General features: G+C 36.8%; 1 protein-coding gene across 1 annotated transcript in view; it reads right to left on the reverse strand.

Annotated features, from left to right (window-relative positions):
- The window catches only part of TMEM245 (transmembrane protein 245), an 85,061-nt gene that overhangs the window by 38,046 nt on the left and 19,504 nt on the right, over positions 1–27,511 (reverse strand). The window contains exons 6-12 of the mRNA XM_035550500.2: positions 23,525–23,694; positions 19,271–19,294; positions 12,650–12,754; positions 11,342–11,424; positions 9,205–9,295; positions 8,338–8,436; positions 4,656–4,787 (exon numbers count right to left, since the gene is read on the reverse strand). Coding sequence (XP_035406393.1) covers positions 4,656–4,787; positions 8,338–8,436; positions 9,205–9,295; positions 11,342–11,424; positions 12,650–12,754; positions 19,271–19,294; positions 23,525–23,694 — 704 coding nt within the window. The remainder of the gene's footprint in view (positions 1–4,655; positions 4,788–8,337; positions 8,437–9,204; positions 9,296–11,341; positions 11,425–12,649; positions 12,755–19,270; positions 19,295–23,524; positions 23,695–27,511) is intronic.

Below are 27,511 nucleotides of genomic sequence, written 5' to 3' on the forward strand. Positions count from 1 at the left end.
GAGGGAAGATGATGCTCCAGTTCCAGTTTCCTTACTGAAGAGCTCTTGAGCTTGATCCCCTTGACGTCTGTGACTGACGGTGGATAGCAATGCTAACTACAGGGCATCAGCATGATGCTATTCTACCCTCACAGCTACTGTTGGATATGATTGTTATAGCCTGACTACTTTGAATACATAGCAATAGCAATTAGTAGATTGTAAACCAAGTCATTAGCATTAAGTGTGCTGTTAATGAAACTTAGTCCAGTAAAGTTTTGTTTTAAAGGTTACAAGTGGCCTAATTTCTCAGTCTTCTAAATGCTAATCACAACCGTCTTTAATTCCTCCACACACACACACAGCCCTTTTCACCCCCCACTGCTACTGATGAGCAGTTCTCATGGACAGGGACTTGTTCAATCTGCTCAAGATCATCTGCTGGGGGCTTGTAAAGCTTCTATAGGGATATTATGTTCCTCCAGTACAGGCTGTGGTTATTTAACTTTCCCTACAAGTTTTAGGCTAAGGAGCTAATAACCTGAGTATGCATCTGCAGTTAGCTTGAATGCAGTCATCACAGGGTTCAATCAACAATGAGAACAGCTGTCCTAGAAGGACATCCTAGCATTTACTTTGGGTTAAGCATGGATAGTGCATTTTGGTGACTTTTGGTATGTCCTATGAAGGCAAGGGCATCTTCTGGGACTGGTCTCCAGCTGTGGAGTAAGTTGCCCCTTATGCATATCTACAATGAAAATTTCAAGACATTTCTTATCACAAGGATGAGAAGACAGAAATAGCAGACATTAGTCGTCACTGAATACAGTATCAGAAAGTGCTCAAATATTCCACTAACAGTCACAAAAACAAAAACATTAAGTCCCAGCACTTAAGAGTTCACAGTGGTGTTTGAGTCCCACAGAAAACACCGAATCTCAGAATACTTACTAGGAAGAGTGCATGGTAGTTGAATTATTACTAAAGAATGAACTGTATTTGATATACAGTTAGGTAATTACATAAGAAATCCTCAGGGACAGAGAAAACATTGGGATGTGTGGTAATTCATTGAAATATTTGAGCAATTGAAATTGGATGTCAGCCCAACCTGATTTGGAACATACGTGTATCAGTCATGCTAAAGGAACAGATCGAGAAACCTAACCGAGCTGAAGCTTACTGTGTATGTTTTAATGGAAGGTGTTCTGTCTTTCTGCCTGGGAAATCTCTGAATGAGATACTGGCTGCTGGTAGAATGATGAATACTCTTATGGAAAAAGCAAGATCAATTTAGGAGACATGAGCAATGTCTCCTATACCATCAAGGGAGTTTCAAGTGATTGTTCACAGATTTAGCCAGCAGCAATTTGCTTTTTCAATGTTTCAAACCTTCAAGAAATGGAGGAAAGGGTACGAATGGAAAAGCAGGAGAGTGGAGAAGGAATAAGACTTTTTCATTTCTCAGAAATTAAATCTTAATAGCCCAGCAACATATTGTACGTTTCGTTCACCTAAAAAACTACCTTAGATGTGAGGACCCACTCCAGTCCTCTCCCCATCTAAGAATAGGATGAAACAAACCCCACTTTGAAAACGTATCACTACAAAAATTAGGTTAATAACACTACCGCTTCTACTGAATCTAGAAGAATTCAAAGATGAAATGCATCAGAGCTGCTAACACCACAGCTTATAAAACAATGTAACTGATGATTTTGAAAAGCTTATCTTTATATTAAATCTTCAGGCAATGTACATGTTTATATGTTTATATAGTGAGCTACTTTAAAATAATCAAGGTCTAACTACATTAAACTAGAGCTAAATATGACTGCTATAATGAACAGCACGTTTTGAGGGGGGGACAGTGCTTTACCTGATACTCACAGTTAAACTCCTGAATTGACGCATATTGTTACAAATGAAGTAAATGCCAGCAATTCCCCAGCATAGCTATACCAGCTATTTAATTATATGCTTTCAACACTAATATGAAAGTTTCTTCCATTATGGGAAAAGCCCGAAGAGAGACATTTCCATTTGTCTTTTTTAACATTTTTAACAGATGCTCCTTCTCTTACTAAAGAGGATGAACACTTGCTACGATTTCCATGAATGGGAAAGAGCTTATCTGCTTCTAATTGCAATATATATATAACACTGTCAGAGTTGTATTTTCAGAGAATACATAGTGATCTGAACTATTCTGAAATATTTCTGAAAGCCAAGGGGCTAACACAACTTATTCTGTGGCAAACTCTAGCCATAATCTATGCATAGGTATTTATTATACACAAGTATTATAATCACTGTTTATTCTTTTCCAGAGATTGAGGAAGTCTCACTACAGCTACATATTCACACACCACTTCTTTACAGGTCTCTCTAACTGTTCTGTGTTTAAAAACACTGTCAAAGCAGTTTTTGGAATCTACCTTGTCTTGCTATATGCTTATGAATTGCAGGTTAGCATTGATTTCAAGCGTCCTAAAGCAGAAGCATCCTACAGTTTCAATTAGAGCTAAGCCATTTAAACCTCCACCTCCAGTCTGTACAACACAACCAACCACCCAAAAAAGAAACAAAGCAGAAACCCACACAACACAATAAAACCCACAAAAATGTGAGCAAAAGCCCATGAAACAAAAAAATGAAAAACAAACTCCAAACCCCACCCTCCCCAAAACTACCCAAATGATTTAAAATATTGATCCTTCCCAGTTCAGTATGCCATTCTATGGTTAACTAATTGTTCCTCTTCCAAACACTAAGAAAAAGATTTTCATTCTCTGATAAAAACATAAATCCAGAATACAGTAAAGTTCCACTGTAACCTAGGATAGGTGAAGCAACCTTCTTAGAAACATCAGACTTAAGTTAGAACTATGCTCATTTTAATCATCTCTAAGCTTTAATGACCTAGCCATGAACACAAATCAGATTTTCATCGATTCTAATTAAAAACAGTGTAATATTTATGCAATGGATTGTTTATGAGACAGATAGCAAAGAAAACGCTACCCATAAGGATGTGAAATCAAGATTTAGAGTTGTATACTATGCGGACCAGTTTACAGTCTGTCATTATGGACATGAGTGTTTGGAGAAAAAGGACAGGTGTTTCCCCACAGCTGATAAGTAATGGGTTCATGGATATAAACAGGAAAGCAAGCCAACTGGTGCAATTTTTTTTTTCCTGTACTTCTAAACAAGATTTTAGAAAATGTTAAGCACGCTAGCTAGATAGAAATTTTAATATTAATGTATTGCAGTCTTAGATATTTATTCTCTTTTCACTATTTCTTCCATTATTTTAGCCTATTTAGATTACTGAAGCACGCTTTTTATGGTTTCTGAGCACTGTTTAGCAATGGAGTAACGGAGACAGCTAGCACCTATCAAGTAGTTTAGTGTCTCCTCCTCTCCCTCTTGCCTATCAGCACATTCAGTATTTATTTTAAATGATACACTATGGATGTTTATAACTGAGCCCCAAGCATGCAGAGAAAGAATTAAGCAAATTTTCACTATTAACTGAAAAAGGTTCACTACAGTAAGAAGTTTGTCTCAACTTCTTCTTGACTTTTTTGTTTTTTAATGATAGAAACTGTAAAGAATTAAGCAGCAGTTGAGAGAAGACAAAGGACACATGCCCATCAGTTGAGACCAAGAGCTGCCTCGAGGCAAATAACTGCTTAAATTGCATCCACAGAAATCTTATGTTGCAAGCTAGATATAAATAATATTCCTTCGACATGGATAAACATTAACCCGAATATACTTTCAGATTACAATAGCTCAAGTCAAAGATGACCTGTATCAGGGACTGACTGTATGTTAAGTGCTTCAGATTCAACATCATTTTTTTAGACAAATGTAGTTACTTCAGTTCTGATTGCTTTCAATGCTTTTTCTTTTTCTCCTAATGAGGTGAAAGGTCCAGTGCATTCATTCAGAGATTCACACAGTGTAAAATATTAATTTCATTCTCCACAGAACTTTCATAAAAGAGAAATAAGCTGCTTTCAACCCAATGAATAATAATTTGAGGAAAAAAATACGACTACAAAACACACACACATCCATACATTTATATATTACATATAAGTAATATATATATGTATGTATGTGTGTGTGTGTACCTCACAACCTCTTGGTCAATATATTTCTCATTTATAACCTAGACAAATGGTATTCTTTTTTTAAAGATAAAAGCCTCCAACCCTGCACTTGCCACACATTTTACATAAAAACAAGGCTGAAGCAAACTGGTATTTGGCAAATAACAGAATTTCTAGAAGAGACAGATAAAGTAAGAACAATTCCAAACAAATGACCTCCAAGAAACAGAGGAGTAGACTACAGACTAAGAAGAATTTATCCAGCTTGAAGGTGACATAGGTGATCCTACAGCAACAATCTCACTCAGAAAGAATTCTGGCAAGCAAATATCACTGAAGATGCTGAAATCAGGAGGGCTTCCTCATCACAATTGGTTCTGTTTGTAGTATGAATATATCCTAAAGAGACTTACAAATATTATACAGGTAATTGTAAATAACACTACCAGTGTTTCCATGTACTTGCATGCCATGTCCTTAGCAGGAGTCCAAGAAGGAATTAATATCAGTTAAAACGAGAACAATTTGGTAATAAGAGTAAACAATACATACCGAAAGAAATGTTTCAATGTTATCATGAACAAACGAAGCAACATCTTGCCAGTCCAGAATATCACCAAGCCAGCTGTTCTGACGGTTTATGTGCCATTTGTGTCCTTTGTGTCTTCCAGAATGTGTTACATTCTTAAAGAAAAAGACAAAGATGCAAGGATACCAGACATGTGAATAACTTAATAAATGTGAAAGCCAAAGACAAAGATTTTCTTAATGAGTAACATGTCCAACATGCATCTAAATAGTCAGACCTGCTTTAATTGGCATCCTCAAAAATACCTAGAAGTAAGAACGCATTTCTCTGTACAACTGAAAAACTAAAAGCTGACGGAAAGCTGTAGTTAATTATCCCATGTGAGTACAGTTCTGCACGTTGTACCGATTCATCTCGGTTAAACATCAGCTTCACAGCCTGAGACAATGGTATCTACCTTGCTCTTTATGAAAGCACACAAGAGGTAAGGATTTCAGTTACTGCCTACATAATTTACTGTTTGTAACATATAACTTCTTCCAGTACAGCCCACAAAGAACAATACGAGAAGCTGCCAAAACAACTAGTTTCCTCATAATTAGCGTCTGCTTTTCCATTGGCAACATTCAGTCATGCAGAAGTTAAAAACTAAACTGAAAGCATGGAGGATTTCTTATGACTATACAGGTTTGTAACTGCGACACAGCAAGAGCACAGAAAATGGTCATAAACACAACAGCTAGCTACTTAGGTGGCTTGACCCTAATTACGAAGTTGTCTGTTCTGCAACTGAACCACACGTGACCACAATCTAATATGAGACTACTTGACTCAGTCTGGGACTGTAACAAGAGTTTCAAAGAAGGATGCCACAGTTATACAGCTAGAAAATACAAGCCAACCTGTTGATTAAAACAGATCTCATCCCAATCTTCAATTGTAAGAGACCCTCTCAAACTCTTAACTCTGATGTTTATACAAGCATCCCTCTGCTTCTGTTAGAATTTTCCAGAACTCTAACCTTATCATTCTGCATTCGAAATGACATTATCTTTTTCTGACATATATAGCAAGTATTATTCTGAGTGAAGTCCCTGCACTGATTTATACGGATCAATCTCTTGCCCCAGGCAACAAGCGATAGAACAAGAGGAAATGGCCTCAAGTCGCATCAGGGGAGGTTTTGGTTGGATGTTAGGAGAACTTTCTTCACTGAAAGAGTTGTGTGGATTGGAACAGGCTGCCCAGGGAAGTGGTTGAGTCACCATCCCTGGAGGTCTTCAAGAAACATATAAATGTGGAGCTTAGTAGCGTGGTTTAGTGGCGGACTTTTCAGTGCTAGGTTAAAGGTTGGACTAGCTGATCTTAGAGGTCTTTTCCAACCTGAACAATTCTATGATTATATTTTCTGTCTACTGCCAATTCTCCCTAGACACACTGTTACATTTTACGATGCACAATTAGCAAAGTTGTTTAACAATCCACAGCAATGCAAAGATCTCTCTTCTAAGGCTGACAGCTTATTTAGAGCAGAAAAATGCAAATAGTCAAAGATCTACCTACAATAAGCCTTTTGTATGTGTAAACTATGAGAAATCTATTTTCCGTTCATCTAGTTCTATTTTCAAAGACTATTCTAGCTATTAACCAGCAGGATTGTGTATCACTTGCAATTTTTTTTTTTTTTTTTTTTTTTTTACATTGTTAATGCCCACTTCAAGTTCACTGTTATTCAGCAATTACACTGCAGTAGCACCTACGGCCTTTTAAATAGAGGATTCAAGGAAATTGTCAACTGATTCCTCTAACAAATTTACTAATCTTAAAACACAACAAAACAAAACACTTCACACCTGAATAGACTAGCAAGACTAGTTCTCCCCGAAGACGACAATTCAATTGCATTTATGCCCTCATCTTCCAAGTGATTTATGCTTCTGTCATTATTTTACTTCAATGAGTACAGAGACTCAATGGTAATTAATCTCTCACAACATCTTTGGAACCTTTTAAAATATACACCATTTGCTACCTACTGATCTTTTCAGAAAGTCGAAGTTACTGGTTGAATTAACATTTTGTTGGCAATTCCTCCTCAACTCTACAGCTGTCAAGGAAGAGCATCACCTGAGCTTGGGTTCTTCAGTCACCTACAGGCTACAGCAACACCATGTAGGCCTCAGAATGAAGTGTGATTATTATGCTCATCCACGTGAAACGATGGGGAGCTTGAAAGCTTTACTGAGACTGTTAGATATTGTACAGATGTTTTGCATGCTGGAATTTAGCTTACATCCAGTTCGCTCATTTTCAGATACTCTGAAGGACCCCACAAGGCTACTGCAATATTAAGAGGGAAATAGCCAGGTGAAAATTACCCAGGAAAGACATGCAAGTGGACATGGGCTGCGATAGAAAGGGTAAGATCAGAAACTGAGCCTGAAGCAGCAGATAAACAGCTGCAGCCCAGTGTGCCAGTGCTAGCACAGGGTTTTGAGCGTGCAACAAGGGGAACAGACTTCAAAATCATATGCAGGGAGCATCAATGTGCTCCTGCAGCTCTTTCTGCCCTTTTGACTCCTGGAAAAGCTGCTTGCTACTCTGCTTTACCAGAAGAGTATCTACAAGACCACAGCCTCCTAGTTTTCTCTTAAATAACAAACTGCAGGGAAGGAATCACATAAAGCAATTCACAGAGATATGACCTGTGCTGCATACTGCAGCAACAAGGTACTCCTCCAGCACATGTTCTGCTGAACCACGCAGTGCCAGGGTGCATCTGACATACAGCTTACAACAGTATTAGCTGTACAGTATTAGCTGTATCAGAAGTACACAATTTTGGGGTTGAGCATTCAACACTGACTACTCCTAAGTGCTTAAGGCCAACTAAATGTCCTGTAGATGTAACTTTTATTTCTCCTCAGCAGTTTCATATTCCCCAACAGCATCATGTAGTCTACCACATGATCTTCATGCTTCTGACAGCATTATCTTGTCAGAAGAAACAACGAATTCCTTCCCCTACTATTTTCATCACAATACTCAAAACTCTTACTTCTTTTAATGCAAGATCTTCTCCAAACTTCAGAAGTACTTTAGAAGTGACTGCGTAAAGAAAAGTTAATAAGCTGTAACTGCAATTATTTAAATATAGGGAAGTATTTCAGGGGTATGACTTTTGGATTTTGATATTTCCATTGCACCATGGCTAATGAATTGTTTACTTTTTCCTTTACAGGCAAACAGCATTGACAGCATGAAAATGATTTAACTCTTATGAACTTTTCAAGATTCAGTGTGCAGAACCCATTTTTGGCATTCACAAAAATGCATTTAAAGTAATGTGAAAGGACAACTTCTTTCTAAAAATTTCAAATCAGTAAAAGTTACAGAAATCAGGCAAAATATCAGCTTTTTCCTAACCCCTCAAGATCACAAAAATTCAACAGAATGCTCTAAACTACAAAATACTAAATATAAAAGTGAACACAGTATACATTAAATTGCTAATATTGCAATTTATAATACATAATTGTATACACATAAGGACATAGTTCTGAATGTACTCAAACTGTAGCTGTAGAATGAGCTTTTTAAAAAAAATAATTTTCTGTTATTATGATCTTTACTCAGTTCTCCAAGCTTTTTACTAATCTCTCTAAGTGACAGTTTCTATAAATATGATTTAATTAAGTTACCCACCTTCACAAACCAAGAGTGATAAAGCCTGTCCCAGAGCTCTAGCACTTGCTTTTCAATCACAGCGGTGTTGTTCACTTTTTCTCCTAAAATCTTATGGAGCTGAAACATACAGAAATCCTTTATTACAAGGGACAGAATGAAGCTGGCATCTACTGACAAACTCAAAGCTAGACGAATCACACAGAACTGTTAGTAAAGGTATTGCCCAAACCCAGATAACTGGAAAAACTGAGTATTACTATGGAATACACTCTTCAGACCAACATGGTTCATAACAAAGATTTTATCTGTAAAAAACATTCTGCCACACTAAGCTCAGGCTTCTATCTACACTGAAAAACTAATACAGTCTCTAAAATGCTTAATCCAAAATCTTACTCGAGTAAACATTCAAATTATTTGAGATGTGTGCTAGATATCAAAATGCATATGGCAAATCCTCCTGAAGAACATAAACTTAAAATTAAATAAATAACATGTCAATCTACCACGCATAGCCCACACAGAAACTAGAATACTGGCGGTAGGAAAAGAAAAAGTACATTTTCTAAAATTGGACAGCTATAACCAGATGAAAAAAAATACTCATCTTTGTTTGATGTATTTTCACTGGCAGTCTTATTAAAATGATAGACTTTTTTCAGCTATTATAAAAAAAAAATATTCCTCCGAGCACAAAGACTACTGAAACCACTCCCACCCTTCCTTCCCTCACGGACTGAGGATTAGAAAGAGTAGATCCGTTAACAACACAGCTAACCACATAGAAAAGGAACACTGAGAAAACCTTTTTATTTCTTTTTTCCTTTTATGAAATACACAAAACCAACACATTAAATAAAAAAGGCAGGGGGACCTTGTTCTTACCTTATGTGTAATCCACTCTCGGCCATACTGATACACATTATTAGCTGCTGAGTTGAGCGCCTTCTGAATAACCTGGGCTTCGGGGAGCCAGCTGTTTTGTTTTGTTTTAAAGAAGGAAAACAAAGTTAATTGCTACATATTTTACTCATTTCATTATACCTGAAACTATACAAATTAACATATTGAAACAACAACAAACAGCTAAGGTTAAATACTTATAAACAAACTGCAACTAGACAATTTTGTTGTACATGTCAAAGAGCAGACTTTTTAATAAGCAAAGCAATCTAGGGCACGTCATTACATTTGTAATTCACTAAGGTTCCTGAAACCTTAGTTAATTCATATCTCAATTTTTTCAAAAAGAGATCCTTATTCATATCATGTTCTCATAAATTTTCCTAGCTTTCTAGCTTTCTGACAATACTATGTAAACCAATCTTTTTTAGTTGCAAAGACAACCTTCTGAATTATGAGCTGAATGCTAATTGTTAACGTTGTTTCCCTGCATAAGGAACAGGATGAAGCAACGGGTTGGAGCGCTAGTTATTTCCAAGTATCTACAAAGCTATCCACTTATACCTATCTTCAGGGATTCCTGTCACTTTCAAGTAGTGGACCCACTGAATTGACAGCATTTCAGCACTTTTGAATAGAGGGCAAACATTCCCCGCTTTGACTTTCTACAGCTTGATTTAATGACTGTACTGCAGACCTTCAAAAAAAAAAAAAAAAAAAGCAAACCCAAACTGCTGCGTTTGTTCACCTAACAACACAGAAGCCTTTCTGCCCATGTAACTCTTCAGGAATGTTCTCCACAGGATTTCAAAGACATTTCAGTCACTTGTCTCTAAATATAATGTAAATATCAAGCTCCGAAAGCTGACTGAAGCTTGATAGATTTGATAGGACATATATTTATTCCTACTAAAAGATACTGTAAATAAACATTTTAACTAAAATTCTGCTAATTACTCAGCTAGAACTCCGGTATTTTCATTATGTGAATATGTTTCAGACAGTCAAACTTCATTTACCTTTGTCCTACTTATTCCCATCCTATAGCAAAATGGGAAGGCCAAACAATAGAAGAGATGCCATGAAGGAATAATCAAGAGAGAACACTTTACAATGTTTATGATTAAGTATTGTTAAAATACTTTATTATAGCATTTATCAATTATATAATTTTAGTTCTGTTTTTGAAAACTTCCCTTGCTCTTAGAACACAGCATGCAGTTTCTTTTGATCCGATTAAACTGTTGTTGCTTTTGTCTAGAAGGTGCTCTTGAAAAAAAAGTCAACTTTTTTTTCCCCATGAAGTGCCTGGACTCACCTTCACTCAAGGTCTGTTTAGCTGAAGCAGAACAAAAGTAAACCTGAACAACCCTCCTTCAAAACCACACTCCTTCTGTCTTACCTATTTCCACTCTGCTGTTCATGCGCAATCGGTTTGCTCAGCAGGCCACCCTTTTTTTTTTTCCTCTATGTTCATTTCTTTCATAATCTTCTCCCTCCCTTAACATTTACCTTGCTTTTTTCTTTAATCATTACATATATCACATCTACAGTCTTCCCACTATATATAATACACATCTACTCTTGATAGAAACAGCCTTTCCTAACCAATTCATACCAAACTTTTCCCATCCACCATTCTTTCCACCCTTGAACTCTTTTTCAGTTCATTCCAGAAATATTTCTTTCAACTTCTATTCTGTCAAAGGCATTGTGCAGCCAGCTTTCTACATTGAAAAAATATTTCAGCTCGCAGCTCACAATCTTTTAGAGCAATCTTTCCTATTACTTTTCTTTTCCAGGTAAAAGCAAAAGGAATATTGGCCTCTTTATTCTCGGCACCATGCACGCTTTTCTCCAAAACTGTAACTAGAGAAGTTTATACAGCTGTCCTTCTCCACCAAAGTCCAAACAGTTCTCAGATCAGATACCATGAGTCTCTTCCAGAATGACGCATAAACACTGCTGCGGCCTGAGAGTTCAGCTTTTACATCTGCCTGCAACAGTTACTCCCATTTCTGTTCACCTTGGGGACTTTTTACGTGAAAGAAAAATGTTAACAGCACCTGGAAGCTTGTTTATCCACCCTATACTATTCGTTTAACTTCAGCATTCTTACTTTGCCCATTCTGGGTGACTGGCTACTGTCTCATTGATCAAGCTGCTTGTGACTTGAATCATGTGAACGCTCTCTTGATGTACCTAAATTAAATACAGAGAGAAGAAATGTTATGTAATGCAAACTAGAACTCTACCTATAGTCAGAGAGCTTGTGATACGTTTAAAGAATAATTCTTGCAACACAATCCATTATGAAGAATGAAGTGCCATTAAACCAGAAAAACAATCAATACAATAAACAGCACTCTGTTCTGACAATTTTGGTCATGCACTGTGTAACTAGTAATGGCAAATGTAGATTTGAACCTTAGCTCATCACTGGAAAAAAAAACTAACAATACAGCTGTGCTGTCAAAGGAAGTACTAAAATACAAAGCATAGTTTCAGATACATCTTTTAAAGTCAAGGATCAAAGAAGTATAAAAATTAATGAATGCTCAGCTCTGATATGACCAACCATACAATGAAGTGCCTCAGCAAATCCTTTCTTCAATAAGAAAGATAAAAGACTTCACATATAAATACCTTAATGCTCCTTTTATGAATGTAAGGAAGCTTTAGGCCGGAATGTTTGCACAGCTTTTAAAGCTTTCGATTTTAAGTACTTGACAATATGTAAGCCTACATTTTGGAAAAAGGAGACTAACATCAGAACCCATCTGATTTTTGTTCCATAACTGTATGCAAGTGAAACATTCAGTCTCCACTGACTATTTCCAGTATGAATTACAGCTCCAAAAAAAAAAAAAAAAAAGGAAAAAAAAGGAAAAAAAGGGGAAAGAGACATGAGTGACCTCTTCTGGTGAGAAAAGAAACAGCTACAAACCAAAAATCAATTGCAATGAACATTTCTCATGAATCTCAGCACATTTAAAATTGAAATGGAATAGCATGAGGTTGTTACAGGCAATTATACAAACAAATGGACAAATACACCTTAAGCATTTTGCAAATAAGTTTTTGATGCAAGGTAAATTAAAAAGAACAAAATTCTAAGTAGCTCTGCCATTGACAAGAAAACTAACCAGATGCAAAACCAAACTGTTACTGTAATATATAAGCTAGCAATTGTATTAGCAGAATAAATTTCACATTTCAAAATCTCTCTATATTGGTTTTGTCTCTATATAAATACAAACATATATTTTTACCATTCCAACATTTTTTAATATGAGTTCAACTACAGAACATTTAATTGCTAAATATTTCAAAAAAGTTCTTTATGCTACACAATTTTGCATAAATATCAGTAACTCATTCAGTTTTTACAATGAGCTCTATGATTACATTCCTTAGAGCACTGTACCTTTGCAGTAAGAAGCAGGGCTAGCAGAAGGGTTCCTATTACTAGCAAAAATATTATGAAAATGCTGATTATTTTATCTAGCATTTTCTCCAACCACACGATCATCTGTGCAGAAAAAAAAAGAAAAAACAAATCATGGCATATAAATCAATCTGTAATGAAAGCAATGTTAGATGCTATTTGATGGTATTGTTATTTTTATTTATAACCATGGTGCAAAAATCAGGCTCTAATAAAACAGCATTAATGCCAAAGCTCTGAGATGAACAATTAACAAGCAATGTTAGCATGATTAAAGTCATGGTATGACGTGATTTTGCAAACAACATTTACACAGTACCACAAGACACAGCAAGCTCTTTGCAAAGCAAGCAGTAATTCAACATTTACTTAATAGACCTAACAAGACTAGCACTCATCTCAACTACAACCCTAGAATTTGTCTATTTCTTGTCCTTTACCACTTGGAAGCTTACAGACACTATTTGCATAGCAGTTCAGAAGTTTAAGAAGTTTACATGGAAGCTAACAAGGTATACCATAAAGTACAACCATGACTTTTGAATTTGAATAAGCTAGTAGCCCTCTAAATGACTACAGATATATTTCTGCAAATAATGAGATTTTTAAAGCTGCTTATCACCTTCTGAACTGAAAAGGGACTGGAGGTTTTCTAAATTATTAAAGATCAGGGCAATTATTGTGCACTAGATATTCCATCTACTTTCAGTCTTGAAAGGATTCTCAGTATTATAAACATGAATCAGCTAAATCTACTGATAGAGGGAATAGACGTATTTGTTCTTCTGTTGGTTCATGGAAAGGCACATTCTGCACACGTGCACAAGTAACAGCGATACCACTTCAGATTAGAGATATTCTGCTGATGCCATTCAGAACAAAACTGCTCCACTACGTGACTACACAGTGCAAGCTGAGCTTTATCTCATACACCAATCGACTGTTTACCTAAAAAGTTGTGAAAGCTCATGCAAGTATGACCAAGCACATTTTTCTAGCTTCTGTGGTTCAAACACCAAGGCTATTTTTATTCCACCTGGCATTACTACAGAAAAAATAAAGCTGTAAAATTTGAGCTTTAAGAGAACTAGCTAAGGTCATCAACAATGTGCGGGAGAAAAAGATATTTTTAAGTGAGCACAAGTTAAATATTCAGTGATTAGGACGATAGCTTATCGCTTAGAGCTCTTCCAAAACTACTAAGCTTGCTGATGGTTTACATTATTTTTTTCCTCCTTACTTGCCATATCCCTACATGTAAAATTGGCCCCAAAACAGAAGTTATATCTCCTATTTGAAAAAAATAATAAGGATTTTTTTTCCCTGAGCCAATCCTGAAACATCTAAGCAGTTAATGTACATTAAGTTTTTTTTGTTTTGTTTTTTAACTGCAAATTTTTACAACCAACTCCTGGCTTGATCTGAATTATCACAACAATTACATTCAGCGTTTTAGAGCTGTTCAAAATACTGAAAAAAGCAAGAAGAAATAAAAATCATATTAAAAGAAACTAGTGCTGAGCTAGCAAGTTTCTGTAATAAAATCTACACGACCTGCAGAAAGGAATCTGCAAAATATTATGCCTTGGATATTTTTAACATTTCTCCCCATCGCTGAAATATTTCTGCCATCAGAAATGCCTTGTCAGTCCTGGGGGGGAGACTACCTGCCTGTAGCAATAACACAGCTTTCTGAAAAATTCTGACTAGTCTGTACCTGGGCTGTTACCTTTTTGGAAATAAGACTGAAAACAGGAGTTGCTGTGCCCTTCCAAACTTCAAATACAGCTAAGGATTAAGCAAGAGAAGCAAAAATAAAAGCCCCTGCTTTAAAGATTGGAAATAAAAACTATCCCTGAAAAACACTGGATGGCCAGGGAAGGGAAACTTTTTGACATAGGCTTAAAACTAAAGACATAAATAATTAAAGCTGCCCTTGTTATTTCTTAGTTAAAGTAAAAACTAATTGCTAATTACTTTCTAAGTTAGAGAGAAAAGAAACCCAGTAGTTAGTGTTACATATAGCACTTGGATCACCCTCACTGAGGGGCATCCAACAGAGGTAATCTCGGTGCAGCCGAGGCTGGATGCTTTAGGTGTTCCAGCATGGTAGCAACTACTAGAAGAAGACAAAGTTCCCAAAGACCAGGATGAGGACTCTCTTAACTGGAACACCACCAGCAGGGATCTCTTCTTGATGATCCTGACTGTAGGTTGCCTATACTGCCACTGAGGTGCAGCACATGTGAAGCCCGAATTACCTTTAAACTAGTTAACAAAGTAATGGCAGCGGTGATGCTGCACTAGCACAGGCAGAAACCTCAGCCACACAAGCCCACCAAGCTAAACAACTGGTATACAGAAATCAGAGGAGAGAATCTGAACTAGACTGAGTATGGTAGAAGTAAAAGCGTATGCACAACATTAGTTTAGGGCTATGTTTACTCCCTCTCTAATTTACTTGCTATCAAACCTCCCTTCCTTCCTCTGCGTTTACCCACAATACTTCCGTAGGAAGCACTCACCCTGGCACACTTGTGCTAAATAATTCACAGCTACTAACTTAGTACTGCATGTAAACAAGAAAGTTAAATCCCTGCGTGCTTGTACTTACCACCGAATCAGGTCCTCCCTTTACATCTTTTCTGTAAATCGTGGACACGCACAAATACAAACATGTACTGACTAAATGCTAATCATCAGCCAGAGATCAAGTTTTAAATTCAGTTCAAAGCTTCTTCATCTAAAGGTTAGTCAACAGCAGAAAGCTGATGCTGCCACAACATCCAAAATTACACAAAAGTAAGGAAAGCCAGGCTCCTAAGCTACAGAAGGTCACACTTGTAAAACCAAACTGAAACATTACTGAGTTGTGATAAACTGAACACAAAAAGCTATCTTTAATTGTCAAGGTTTTGGAGGGAAAGGTATAAATTTATATATATATTTTAATTTTTAAAATTTAGCTCAAGGCAGAAAAAAGCTTTTAAGCTAAATTGCATTTTGTTAAAATGCTTCTCAATAATCTGTAAGTACTCCTTGCTCTCAACTTTCAGATAATGATACTAACCCTATTACACTGAGCTGTAATAAAAGTTCTGCTCATGCTTAGCATCCAGGAGTCATGCTATCTGAACAGGTTCCCTGTGTTATGCAGTATGATACATCATCTATGAATTGTTTTCATTTCCTCACACTGCACAGCCATCCAAACTTTTTTTTTAATCGTTTCACCTCCTGCATTACACACACAGTGAAACATACCTGGATATCTATTCCATTTTCAGTTAAATCTACACAAAATTACAAGAACTATTTTTTAAAAAACAGTTTTACCATCTATCAGCATTTTTTCCATAATTCTTTTTAGCCATTAGACTTGTTAACATTCCCCTTTAGTTCCCTTAATATTTGATAACATCTTATTGATACCACTTGGTAAGAATGAGGGGAAGCCTGTAATCACAACACATCCCAGGACTATGCTGAAACGAACCAGATGAGTACTTAAGTTAGAAAAGCTGGAGAACAAGCTATATGAGGTCTCAAGTCTACTCACACCGATGTTCCTCCAACAGCAACAGCATTTAGTAATTCTTTCTGAAGACTCTTGCCATGTACGTCATGAAGAACAAATCACGCTAGCCCAATGGAACCTATTCTCATCTTTGGGGCATATATGCCATGTTAAACATAATTATGTATTACTCTTGTTTGATAAAAAAAGGTTTCAAGCAGGAAGCAAAAAAAAGCTAACATCACCAGCAGCCACAATCAACTATCACTTCAAATTCTGCTATCTCTACGTGGCATATTTTCAGTTTCTCAGTGGATTATCAGAAACTCATGCTAGTCTTCAAGAAAGTACTTCCCTTCAGAGAAGCGAAAACAAGGAAGACACAAAGGAAGCAACCTTTTAACTGAATCCACTGTTCTGTGTTACAAGTCTCTTCTTTGCTTCTGCTAGAGTATGATTTTTAAAATATAATTAAAAACAACAACAACAACAAAAAATTAACTCAAGAATTAATGGAGTATTTCATTGTTTTGTTTTTTTCATCATGATTGTAGTGCTATTGCTACTTGCTCATTGTGCACTGAAGAGTCAGCACTGCATATAACACTAACGAGCCCTCAGGATCTCTTCCTACGGAACTGTAAAGCAAAGCAGTAGTTTCCAAAGTAACTCCAAGGAACTTTAAAAAAAAACTTTTAAGAAGCTATATCTACAGGTTTTTGCCCAATAATGTGAACCTCTGAACAAACAAACAGAAGTATTTTAGAGTTCAAAGCAATTACAGTGAAATCATGTTTACCAAACAAACCAATAACCAATCAAAAATTTTATGAAGGATTATGGGTGTACATACTTATTGATCATAAACCACTCACATAGCAGAAACATTTCTAAGTTGGAAAATAAAAAATGCAACCTTAAAACAACCAAACTATATTCAAGGACAAAAGAAAATTCAAAGTTTGCCCTTTCAGTGGACAATTACAACTGAATGATAAAGCAAGCTACTCTACCTTCTCATTCACAAACACAGAAACACTCCCAGTTATATAACCCTGAGCTGACTGATTAACTATGGAAAAAGAAAATCTAACTTGCTCTATTCATTATGGCTACTCAGCCGACGTGCTACTTCAATCAGAATCACAGAATCATCAAGGTTGGAAAAGACCTCTGAGACCATCTGGTCCAACCATCCCCCTACGACCAATGTCACCCACTAAACCATGTCCCTAAGCACCACATCCAACCTTTCCTTAAACACCCCCAAGGACGGTGACACCACCACTTCCCTGGGCAACTCGTTCCAACACCTGACTGCTCTTTCTGAGAAGAAATGTCTCCTAATTTCCAACCTGAAGCTCCCCGGCACAACTTGAGGCCATTCTCTCTAGTCCTATCACTAGCTACTTGTGAGAAGAGGCCGACCCCCAGCTCCCCACACCTTCCCTTCAGGTAGCTGTAGAGAGCATTAAGGTCTCCCCTGAGCCTCCTCTTCTCCAGACTAAACAACCCCAGTTCCCTCAGCCACTCCTCACAGGACTTGTGTTCCAGGCCCTTCATCAGCTTCATAGCCCTTCTCTGGACATGCTCCAGGCCCTCGATGCCCTTCTTGTACTGAGGGGCCCAAAGATGAACACAGCACTCGAAGTGCGGCCTCACCAGAGCTGAGTACAGGGGAACGATGACCTCCCTGGTCCTTCCTGCTGGCTACACTATTCCTGATACACGGCAGGATGTTGTTGTAGCATCACTTGTCACCTGTCTCCCACAGCAGGCACCAGCTGGCCACCCATTCTGTTAAGAGAACCTTTTGGAGGGTTGTATGAGTGCCCTTCAGGGCCTGCATATGCTACTCACTTACATTCGTTTTCAGCGTCATTCAGAACAACAGTATTTCAGGTATCTTTCACAACATCCAAGGCAGATCTATGGTTTCTATTTCAACTGTTACTGAGTAGAATTGATAGGTGGCTGATCAAAGATTAATGCTGTTTATAAACTAAGAAACCACTCTGATGCACCCACTAGTACTGAAGTGATGAGAATAAAAGTTGCATTTGCAGATATGGTATTTAGTTTTTTCCTCTCTCTCTCTCTCAATTTCCATATTTTATCACACACTCAATCTTCATTGCCAAAACTGAGGTTCTTCAGATGTAACATCCCTACAGGCATCCTTCTCCAGCTCCCTGCTTCACTGAAGCAACTGCACTGCCCAAGTCTCACACAGACATCGCTGCACTGAGGAGTTTTCCAGACTTCAGTCACACCTGAGGCCAAACACAGACTGATTCAGCTTTAACTTCTCTTGAGATGCGGGTTCTCCAAGCCCAATAGCTAGTCCCAGTGGACTAAGATGAGCGATGTCAACTGAGGAGTACATTTCATACATAACACATCACATACTTTTAAAATACATGCAAAAAATAAATAAAATAGTTAGCTATACCAACTGCTTTATTACCTTTTTTTTTTTTTTTTTTTTTTTTTTTTAAAAACTAGCCACCATTCCCTGAGAGCGTCATTGTATTCCTCAGTTCTCAGACCATGGGTACCTTCATTTCACTCACGCTACACTCAGTATGACTGAATGTACAGGCCAACTTCACACTTCAAAATGCTTTAAAAGCGATGAGAGAAACCAGTCAATGCTCTGTATGCAAGCACCTGTGTTCCTAGCTTTACAACTGTGCTTCAAGCCCTGACTCTCAGCACTCCCAAGTGAATTCAGGTAACCGATGCATTCCTGGGCAGAGGACAGCTCTCTAGTCAGGGAATTCACTGGTTTTGTTACACATATATATGGTGAAGATGAAGTGCAACTAAACCAAACTACCACTTGAAAAGCGATATTCTGCTGTACAAACCATGTATCTATGTGCATTTATTTTAGAAGACGACATGAGATCAGGTAGAATTACATGACCTTCAGTAGCTTATATCAAGAGCTGGAAAAGAGACACTTGGGAGAGAAAACTAAGAAGCGAGGCATGTTAAGGAGTACATGCTGGAAAAAAAAAAAACCCTCCCCAAAACCGCAGAATCCATTAGTTGGAATCACAATTGTTCGGTTTATTTACCTTCTTATTAAGCCAGTGCCACAGCTTGTCAGTGGCAGAGGGAGATGGAAGAAAAGGGAAAAAAAAGACAAGAACACAGTGGAAAATTATTGAAAAATGCAGTAATAGAGGGAGGGAAAGCAATGAGAGGCAGGCAGTCATCCACAGAATGAAAATGAAATCGTTCCAGACACAAAGGTAAACTGCAATAGGAAAAGAGCATAAAAACTTTGAATGCAAGAATATAGATTTTACTATTAACATGTACTTTTTGAAATAAAGAGGGGATATAACAAATAAGAACAACTTTAATGATATTAACAGAGCAATCAGCATAACCTGGGCAATTCCAGTTTCGTTATACTGACAGCTAACATTTCAGAGTAGGATTTCTACTTTGAGAAGTGCACATTACTAAAGTAACAAAACTTAACATGAGATACTTATTGAGTGCATTAATACTCCAACCCAGGCAGTTTCATTTGTATTTCAAAACACCCTTGTTATGTCAATTACTATTTAAAATAAAATTTTAGTACCACATTCATATTACAACATTCATATTCAATGTCACAACATGGAAAGAAATATCAAATACATAATTAAATCTGATATACACACAAAGCAAAATATAGATCAAACAAATGTATGGACATTATTATTATTTTTTTAAACTAGTTCTCACCGAAGTGCACAAGTACACTCATTTTAAGGCCTAGTTTATGTAGGACTATATTCTTAACTCCAGCCATTACCATTCAGATAGATGCATAACCACAACAGTGAAAAGCTTTAATGTTATTGTTCATCTGTGTTAGAGGTTAAGATTAAGTATATGAAGTTTGTTCCTCCCTGAAAATAAGAAAGATCATTAAGCTCTTAATTAATCTAGGGTTTTCACCAATTGCCTGAAAGCATATTAGCTCTGAATAAAAATAAAACCTAAGGACATTATCTAATTTAAAAAAAAAAAAACACTCAGAACGTTAATTAAGTTTTATCAGAAGCAAGAAGTGGATTACAAAGAAACATGAACACCAGGGAATCTGAAAATAATGGATGTTACAAAGCACCCAGTTTTTCTACCTACTTGTATAGCTTCAGTGCACTCACAGAAAGAAGCACAGTCATGGAAAACAATGACAACGCTTCAAAAGCCTCAAATTGCCACTGTACAATTTGTTTCTATTTTATTTCTTACTGAAAAGTTGTAGAAGTGTAAATATGTTTACAGATTCAACATCATACTTTTGCCTCTAATGTTACTTTTGCATATACTAGTAGTAAAATCCGCTGTACATTAGGCTTATTTTGGGGAAAAAAGAAGTAGATCTCATGGCCGTATTACTCTACTTAACAACTACAATGCAACAAAAGCTAGAGCTCCAGTCTTAGCCTGAGCTTTAGCAGAATGTGAAAGGAAGTAATTTTGGTATTTTTATGTAATTTCAGCCTCCTGGAATTGGATGATAAATACAATAACTAGGAAATAACATCGTATGTCAAAAGTAAGAATCATTTTACTATTAAGGTTTATTAGAGAAAATATGGGGGACTCTACCTGTCTATTACCTTACCAATCCCTATATTTAAGTAGTTCTATAAATGTGATCAATCTACATTTAGAAATAGGTTATAGCTTAAGTCTAATGTTCAGGTCATTCAAAATGAGTAAGGCTACAGCGACTTTTTCAGTTTATTACTGGAGTAAGGTTTATACAACATCTTATATGTCTATGGAATTATTTCCTAGAATAGCACATGCACTGGTAGAGATTCTGCCTAGTTACTACTACCTGCTTTAACTACATGCTAAATTTTGTACCCAAAGAACCAAACTTTGACTTTATCCTAAGTACAAACAATCTACCACAGTCCTCCACATATAATATTCTAGTACACTATATCTAGAAGCACCTTATATTAACTATATGATTTGCATAAGTCTACTAGAAAGCATGCATGCAAAATAATAGCACATCCTGATTAACAGAAAGTCTAGTGTGTGCAGCTGATCCACTGATTGTGCTAAACTATTTAGCAAACTCTAATCAAAACAAAACTACAGTCACCATATTAAAACTTTTTTTTTTTTTAATTTTATCAGACTGAAGCAAATTTCTAGTTCTTGACTGTTGTTAAGCATACCATAACTACTAAGTTTTACGGTGATTAGGTGGATGACAACAGAAACCTTTTCCCTCCTCCTTCCTCCAGGAAGCCTCCCATGTCTGAATTGCTGTTTGTCAGCTCCAGGGGGCAAATCCACGACCAGGAACTAAAGAATACAGTACTGACACTGTATTTCTAGAATCCACATTTAAACTAGGCCTGCACATATAGGCACAGCTTGACCTACTGTTTATAATGAAAATGAAAAGCAATGCCCTTTCTTTCTTCTTGATCAGAACTTCTCTTTGGTTCAAATTTGTCTGCATTTCCAAGATGATAACCAAAGGTTGATGAGCAATCGGGAAGAAGCACAGCAGCTCTTTTATTTATTTATTTTAAACTGCTTTTAGTTAAGAGATTGGCCTAATCCTACTGGCATTGCTTCCCAAATTCTCAGAAATACAATTTATCCGTGATCTTACAATGCATAGAATAAGCATAACCAATAGAACTTAAAAATATGAAAGCGTTAGTGTGACAAGCATTGGAAGCCCACAATTCCAGCCACCCATGACAAAGCCAGGTGAATTTTCGTTAGAATCGGCACAAAAGAGGACAACAGCATCATGCAGAATATCAAATGTCTTTCTTATAAAGGCCCGAAGAGCTCGGGTTGCTTTAATACATACAGTACAGACACAGAAGGAATATGACTGTCAACTAAAAAATGGGGGGAAAGGGAAGATAGAGACATGTATTGCGTCAACACTGATCTTTTGCTTAGACAACAACAACATAAATATAAACTGACCTTGTATACATTTAAGCTGGAGAGTGGGAAGTTCTGGTGCACATTAGGACAAAAACCCCTACCTTCTTCAAGGAAAGAAGACTTAATGGAATTAGGAAGGATCCTGTATCATACAGTTCTGTGATACACAGACACTAAACTTGACAAGACAGAAAATATATGTGCTATTGTGCCTAGAGATTTTTCTTACTTCCAAAACAAAAGCTTTTAGTGAAAACCTTTGTATACTGTAAGCTTTCCCCCTCTCTAACACATTAATCTTTCCCACCGTCTTTCAGAACCCCACTTAACTTGTTCATAGCTGTATTCTGGAAAGATTTTTCTTTTTCAAATTCTTCCTCAATGAACCCTGTAGAACTTACTTATTTCCTACAGCCAGTTAATGCTTTTGTTGACCTTTTGGCATCCATTTACCCATTAGATCTGGGCTAAAGCACTTTATTTTCCTCTCGGAATTCAGAGGTATAAACTGCAAGCATCTGCCCAGGTGCTGATGTTCTGACAAATGTACTTATAGGATACAGCCCTTAACTTACTGAGAAGTCTGAGGCAACAGCTTTTTTTTTTCTAAAGCAGAGAATAATTCAACAAAACAGTTACAGAAAGTACATTCTCACACACTAGCAAAACTATTACAAACAAAATATTTTATCAGGTTAAGTCAAAACTTAGAATTCCAAATGGAGGAGTCTTCTTAAATTTTATGGAGCTTTCCAACTCTGCAATTTGCAATGCAGATGCAGGTACATTTTGAAAGGAAGGGGAGAAGGTAGAGGATCACAGAAGCCTTATTCTATGGATCTTCCCAAATTGCCTATTCCACATATTTCTTCTCTTCCAGAGCAAAGCCTCCCTTCTGTACCACGCCACTGTGTTCAACACCTATTCATCCATATTGTATAAACAAATGTGTTTGAACTCACTCAGGTCCTACCTTCCAGAAGAAGGTGGGTTGCTTTTTAAGATTAAGTTTGTGCAATAAAGTAGTAACATTTCATTCTTCATATTCAAGCTCATAGAGTTCAATTTCAAAATCTTTGTAATCAGGTAAGGTGACTGAACTGCAGGAAGTTTGCATCACTCAAATAAGGAATCCTCTAAAGCTAACTCAACTTTTTAAAAGTGACTTCTGTCAAGCTTCGCGTGTAATTATCGAACAAAGTTTAAACATGTACGTCAGTGTGAATAGTGACAGAAGACATGACCTAAATTACGCAGTAAGACAGATATACTTTTATACATGACAGACATGCCCATTAGTGACAGACATTTATTTTAGAGTTAAAGCATCTCAGCACACAGTTAACAATAATATGAATTTTCAGGTTGCTTAGGAAAATATGTAGAAATACCTTACTGTCAAGCTTCAGCATGACCCTTCCAAGCCCTCTGATGGGTCGTGGAGCAAGAGCTTCCTGACGTTCCTTCACAAAGTTTTCAACAAGTTGCCACCAACTTTTGCAATGGTTTGCCATGAAGTTCAAAACTCCAAAATGAACCACGATTTTTTTCAGTGCCCAAACTGCAACAACAAGAAAGAAAATCAAGTGTTAGTGATTCCAGAGGAGCATCACAAGAGTACGTATCTATTCCAGTCTGAAAGACCTATGAAAAAGAAAGAAAAAGATTAAGTTTTAATTTGCATTAGAAACCACTTTCAGAATTTTGAAGTGGTTTTACTACTAATCTCCTCTTTCATTTTACACACATGCCTATCAACGTGGAATTTAAATTACATAAGCACAAAAGTGCCCAAGCACTGCACACTTAGGCATATATAAGACTTCATCAAGGCCTGGGATAAGCAGGTACCATTCCACAAGTCCAGTACAGTGCATTTAGCACATGTTCACATATGTACCACAGATACCACATTCAGAACTTAATGGGATGCTATATGTAACAGAACTTGTTCAGCCTCATTTCTTAAGTATTAGGCTTTCTACTGTTAAATCTGCATTTTCCGTTTAAGGACTGACAGCAGGTCATGAAGCTAACACATAAACATTCAACTGAAATACAATTACTGATTCGTTATTGCTTTTTAACATCTAAAGCACTGTCCTGAGATCAGCTTTACATCTTGGCTTCAAAATGACGACTGAAAAATCCATACTGTTCCTCAAAACCAGACAAAAGAAATATGAACCTTTTTTTATTTGCTACCACAAATAGGTTTTCTCCAACTTTTCTAACCTGTCTTCTTGACAACACTAGAGAAGCCTAGCATTAATTACAGAAACAAAAAATCACACTGGTTTACCTCCAACGAGATATAGCCCAGAGACTTCTGCATAAGGCTTATCAGTCTAATTCTGTATCTTTGTTCTCCCTCACTTAACTGAGTATATACACAAAAATTGTGAAGTATCACAATAAGGAATGCGAAAGCAAAGAAAGCATGCTACATACAAAACCTTCCTTGGAACCTAATGGGCCCTTAATAGTCATGATGTATCTGTCATAACTCTTATTATTCAACAAAATGTTACGCCACTCAAAATACCTATCTTTTCATCGCTAAAAAAAGCAGGCAATCTTCCAAATACACTAGCAAGTGTAACATCACAACAGTGAAGTTTATTAATTCATATTATAGACAAACATTTGTATTACAACCAATTTTACCAGAGTATCGATGAAAGCATACCAGTCACAAAAACATCATTACGTGATCCTTTATGCAGATATGCCTTAATTAAAATATTTGGCAGTGACAGATATGGAGGTCTCACAACCCAGTCCTGCCATGAACTATGGATGCAAAAACCTCTAGACAAAAATATGCTAAATCCCCAAACATGGAAAACTGTTTATAAAGGAAAACAAAGTAAAGCCATTAGCAAGGGAATCACATTTAGGTCATTTCTCCTCCTCTTTTTTTTTTTAAACCAGAAAGTAAATGACAGTGAATGTCACACACAGATCAAAAATTATACTCAATGTTAAAAATTTTACTTAAACAGTCAAATGATTTTCTAGAGAAAATTTTTTACCAGCAGCACTCCTTTGCTTATATCACATTTACTGCAACATTTGATACTGAACTCCTCACCGCTAGATTCAAACATACTTTTATATAAGATTTTTTTGTTTCCTCCAGACTAAACATACTACTTACTAGCACACTTCACCACCACAATAATCTCTCTGCCCTCCAAAATTGTCATCACGCTTCTATTTGGAGGTATCCAAAACGGCATACATAACCCCGAAAGTTAACTTTTAATTTCCAGAGTGCATTTACCAAGGTGCCACAAAAGCCTATTATCCGTAAGCCATTTGTGTAGTAATTCATATGAAGAGCTCGCTCAACAATTCAGAAGTTTGGTTTGCTTACCTCTGGCACCACCATGTGGCAAATAACAGGATTTATTCTCTTAAAGAAATAAGCTTTCTAATAAGTATCGCCTGGTAAACAAAATGCAGAAAACAGTGCGAGTGCCAGCACCTAACTTCTAAGTTGAAGCTCTGTATGATATAAAGCAACTGATGGTAAATACACAAACTGCTCCTCAGCGAAACAGAGCAAGCTGGCATTTTACAAGCAATCAGCATATTTGAAATGACATTCTAACCTTCTGCTATTAAATATAAATGCAGAAATATCTTCTAGAATAACTGACGGTACACTCATTGCAAATGTGATGTCAAAAGGTCTTAAGAGTCCATCACACAGCTGTAACTGTATGAGGATGAAATGAGTCAAGAGAAAAAGCAAAAGGAGTTTTGTTATTAGAAAAACATGAGCAAAAGAACAGAAATACTGCATAGTAAGACATTTCAAACACCTCCAGGGAGCAGAAAGTGACCCGAAGACAAAAACTGAATTAAAAAAAAAAAAGGCATGAGGCAGAATAAGCAAGAAAGTAAATGAAAGATCTTAAGACTAATACCAGGATCCCCAGGCTCTCCTCACTGAATCAAGGCTAGGAGTGTTCCACAGACTGGTTTAATGTTTAGCTTTTGAATTCAGAATTTATTTTTTTATCGTTTTATTTTATGTAGTAAGTATTTTCTATACCTTAAACAATTTTAAAGGAGCATCTCATTCTACTGAAGTACAAATTACTTCAAGGAAAAATGGTAATGGTACCAAGATACTACTAATAATCTAAATACTATTTCATGTACATCCTGTCTACCAACAGTAGGAACCCGGGCAAAATTAACCCTTTTCTACTTAAAGGTGTTTTGTTGTGGTGGTGGTGGTGGTTGTTTTTGAAACATACTAGAAGCATTCTCCTTGAAGTCTCAGAAGTTCTTTATAGTCTCCTTAAACTTGGAAAGTCACAATAAAACTTGCTTTATCTGCCTTCATATTTTCCACCACTAAGTATTTTTAATACCATCTCTTTTAACAGCCCAGGTTATCCTCATTTGCCTTCTCACACTTGATATATGTGATCCAACAGTCTAAATTTGTCTCTGTTCATCACCATACTGCCTTCTCATAATATTTTTGATGATCTAGTTATATTCATCAGTTATATGCCAAGAAAAAACACCTACTAGTATACTCAATGTTGCTGCTAAGACAACAGGTAACAAATATTCTCAAAATTAACTTGTATTTTGGCTTGATTTCAGGTTAGAGGATTGTTCAGGTAGAGGATTTAAACTTAAGGACTGGCAGCAGCAGTGTTCATCCACTTCAGTTACAGATGTATGCTCTGGTCTAGATTTGTCTGGCTCAAACTTAAAACCAACCACTCACTGACACCTGCCCAACAGCCGAACTATTGTGTCCATTTTTCTTTCCCACAGGAGCAGATATTTCTAAACAGTGATTATGTCACTCCAAGACTTTGTGTCTTCAATAAATTAGGCCACTTAAGCTACACTCCTAGCTAGTTTACAATTGATTTTCTAACCCCTTCATCATTTTTATGACACATGACCAGTCTATCATCACCATTTGCCATGCTGCCCAGACACCCAAACTGGGGAGTTTCTTCTGCAGCAACTGCAACGGAATCAAACAAAGATCAAAACTCTTTTTAGCCTGCGTTCAGCTATTTAAATGCCTAACATCACCCTTTAGCTCCAGCTACAGTGTCACAGTCAAATGCAGAGCTGCTTCTTTCACCATGCCTCTCAGAGCCTCTGTGATCTGTAAGCATATACAGCCCACACCAGAGCACAGGGAAAGAGTAAGCAGCTCCATGGGCACTTCAGCTGCTTCCTGAGGACAACCTACAGCATTTAAGAAGAGAATAATCAGCTACACTTAAATGTTAGATATATATAAAAATTGCTGAAAACTAGAGTTTAAAGGAAATAGCTTAGAGAAAGATGGAAGAAACTGGGGAACTGTGTTTATGGAGGCTGAAGAGAGC

Source organism: Cygnus atratus, chromosome 2 (assembly GCF_013377495.2).
Source record: "Cygnus atratus isolate AKBS03 ecotype Queensland, Australia chromosome 2, CAtr_DNAZoo_HiC_assembly, whole genome shotgun sequence".
NCBI lineage: Eukaryota > Metazoa > Chordata > Aves > Anseriformes > Anatidae > Cygnus > Cygnus atratus.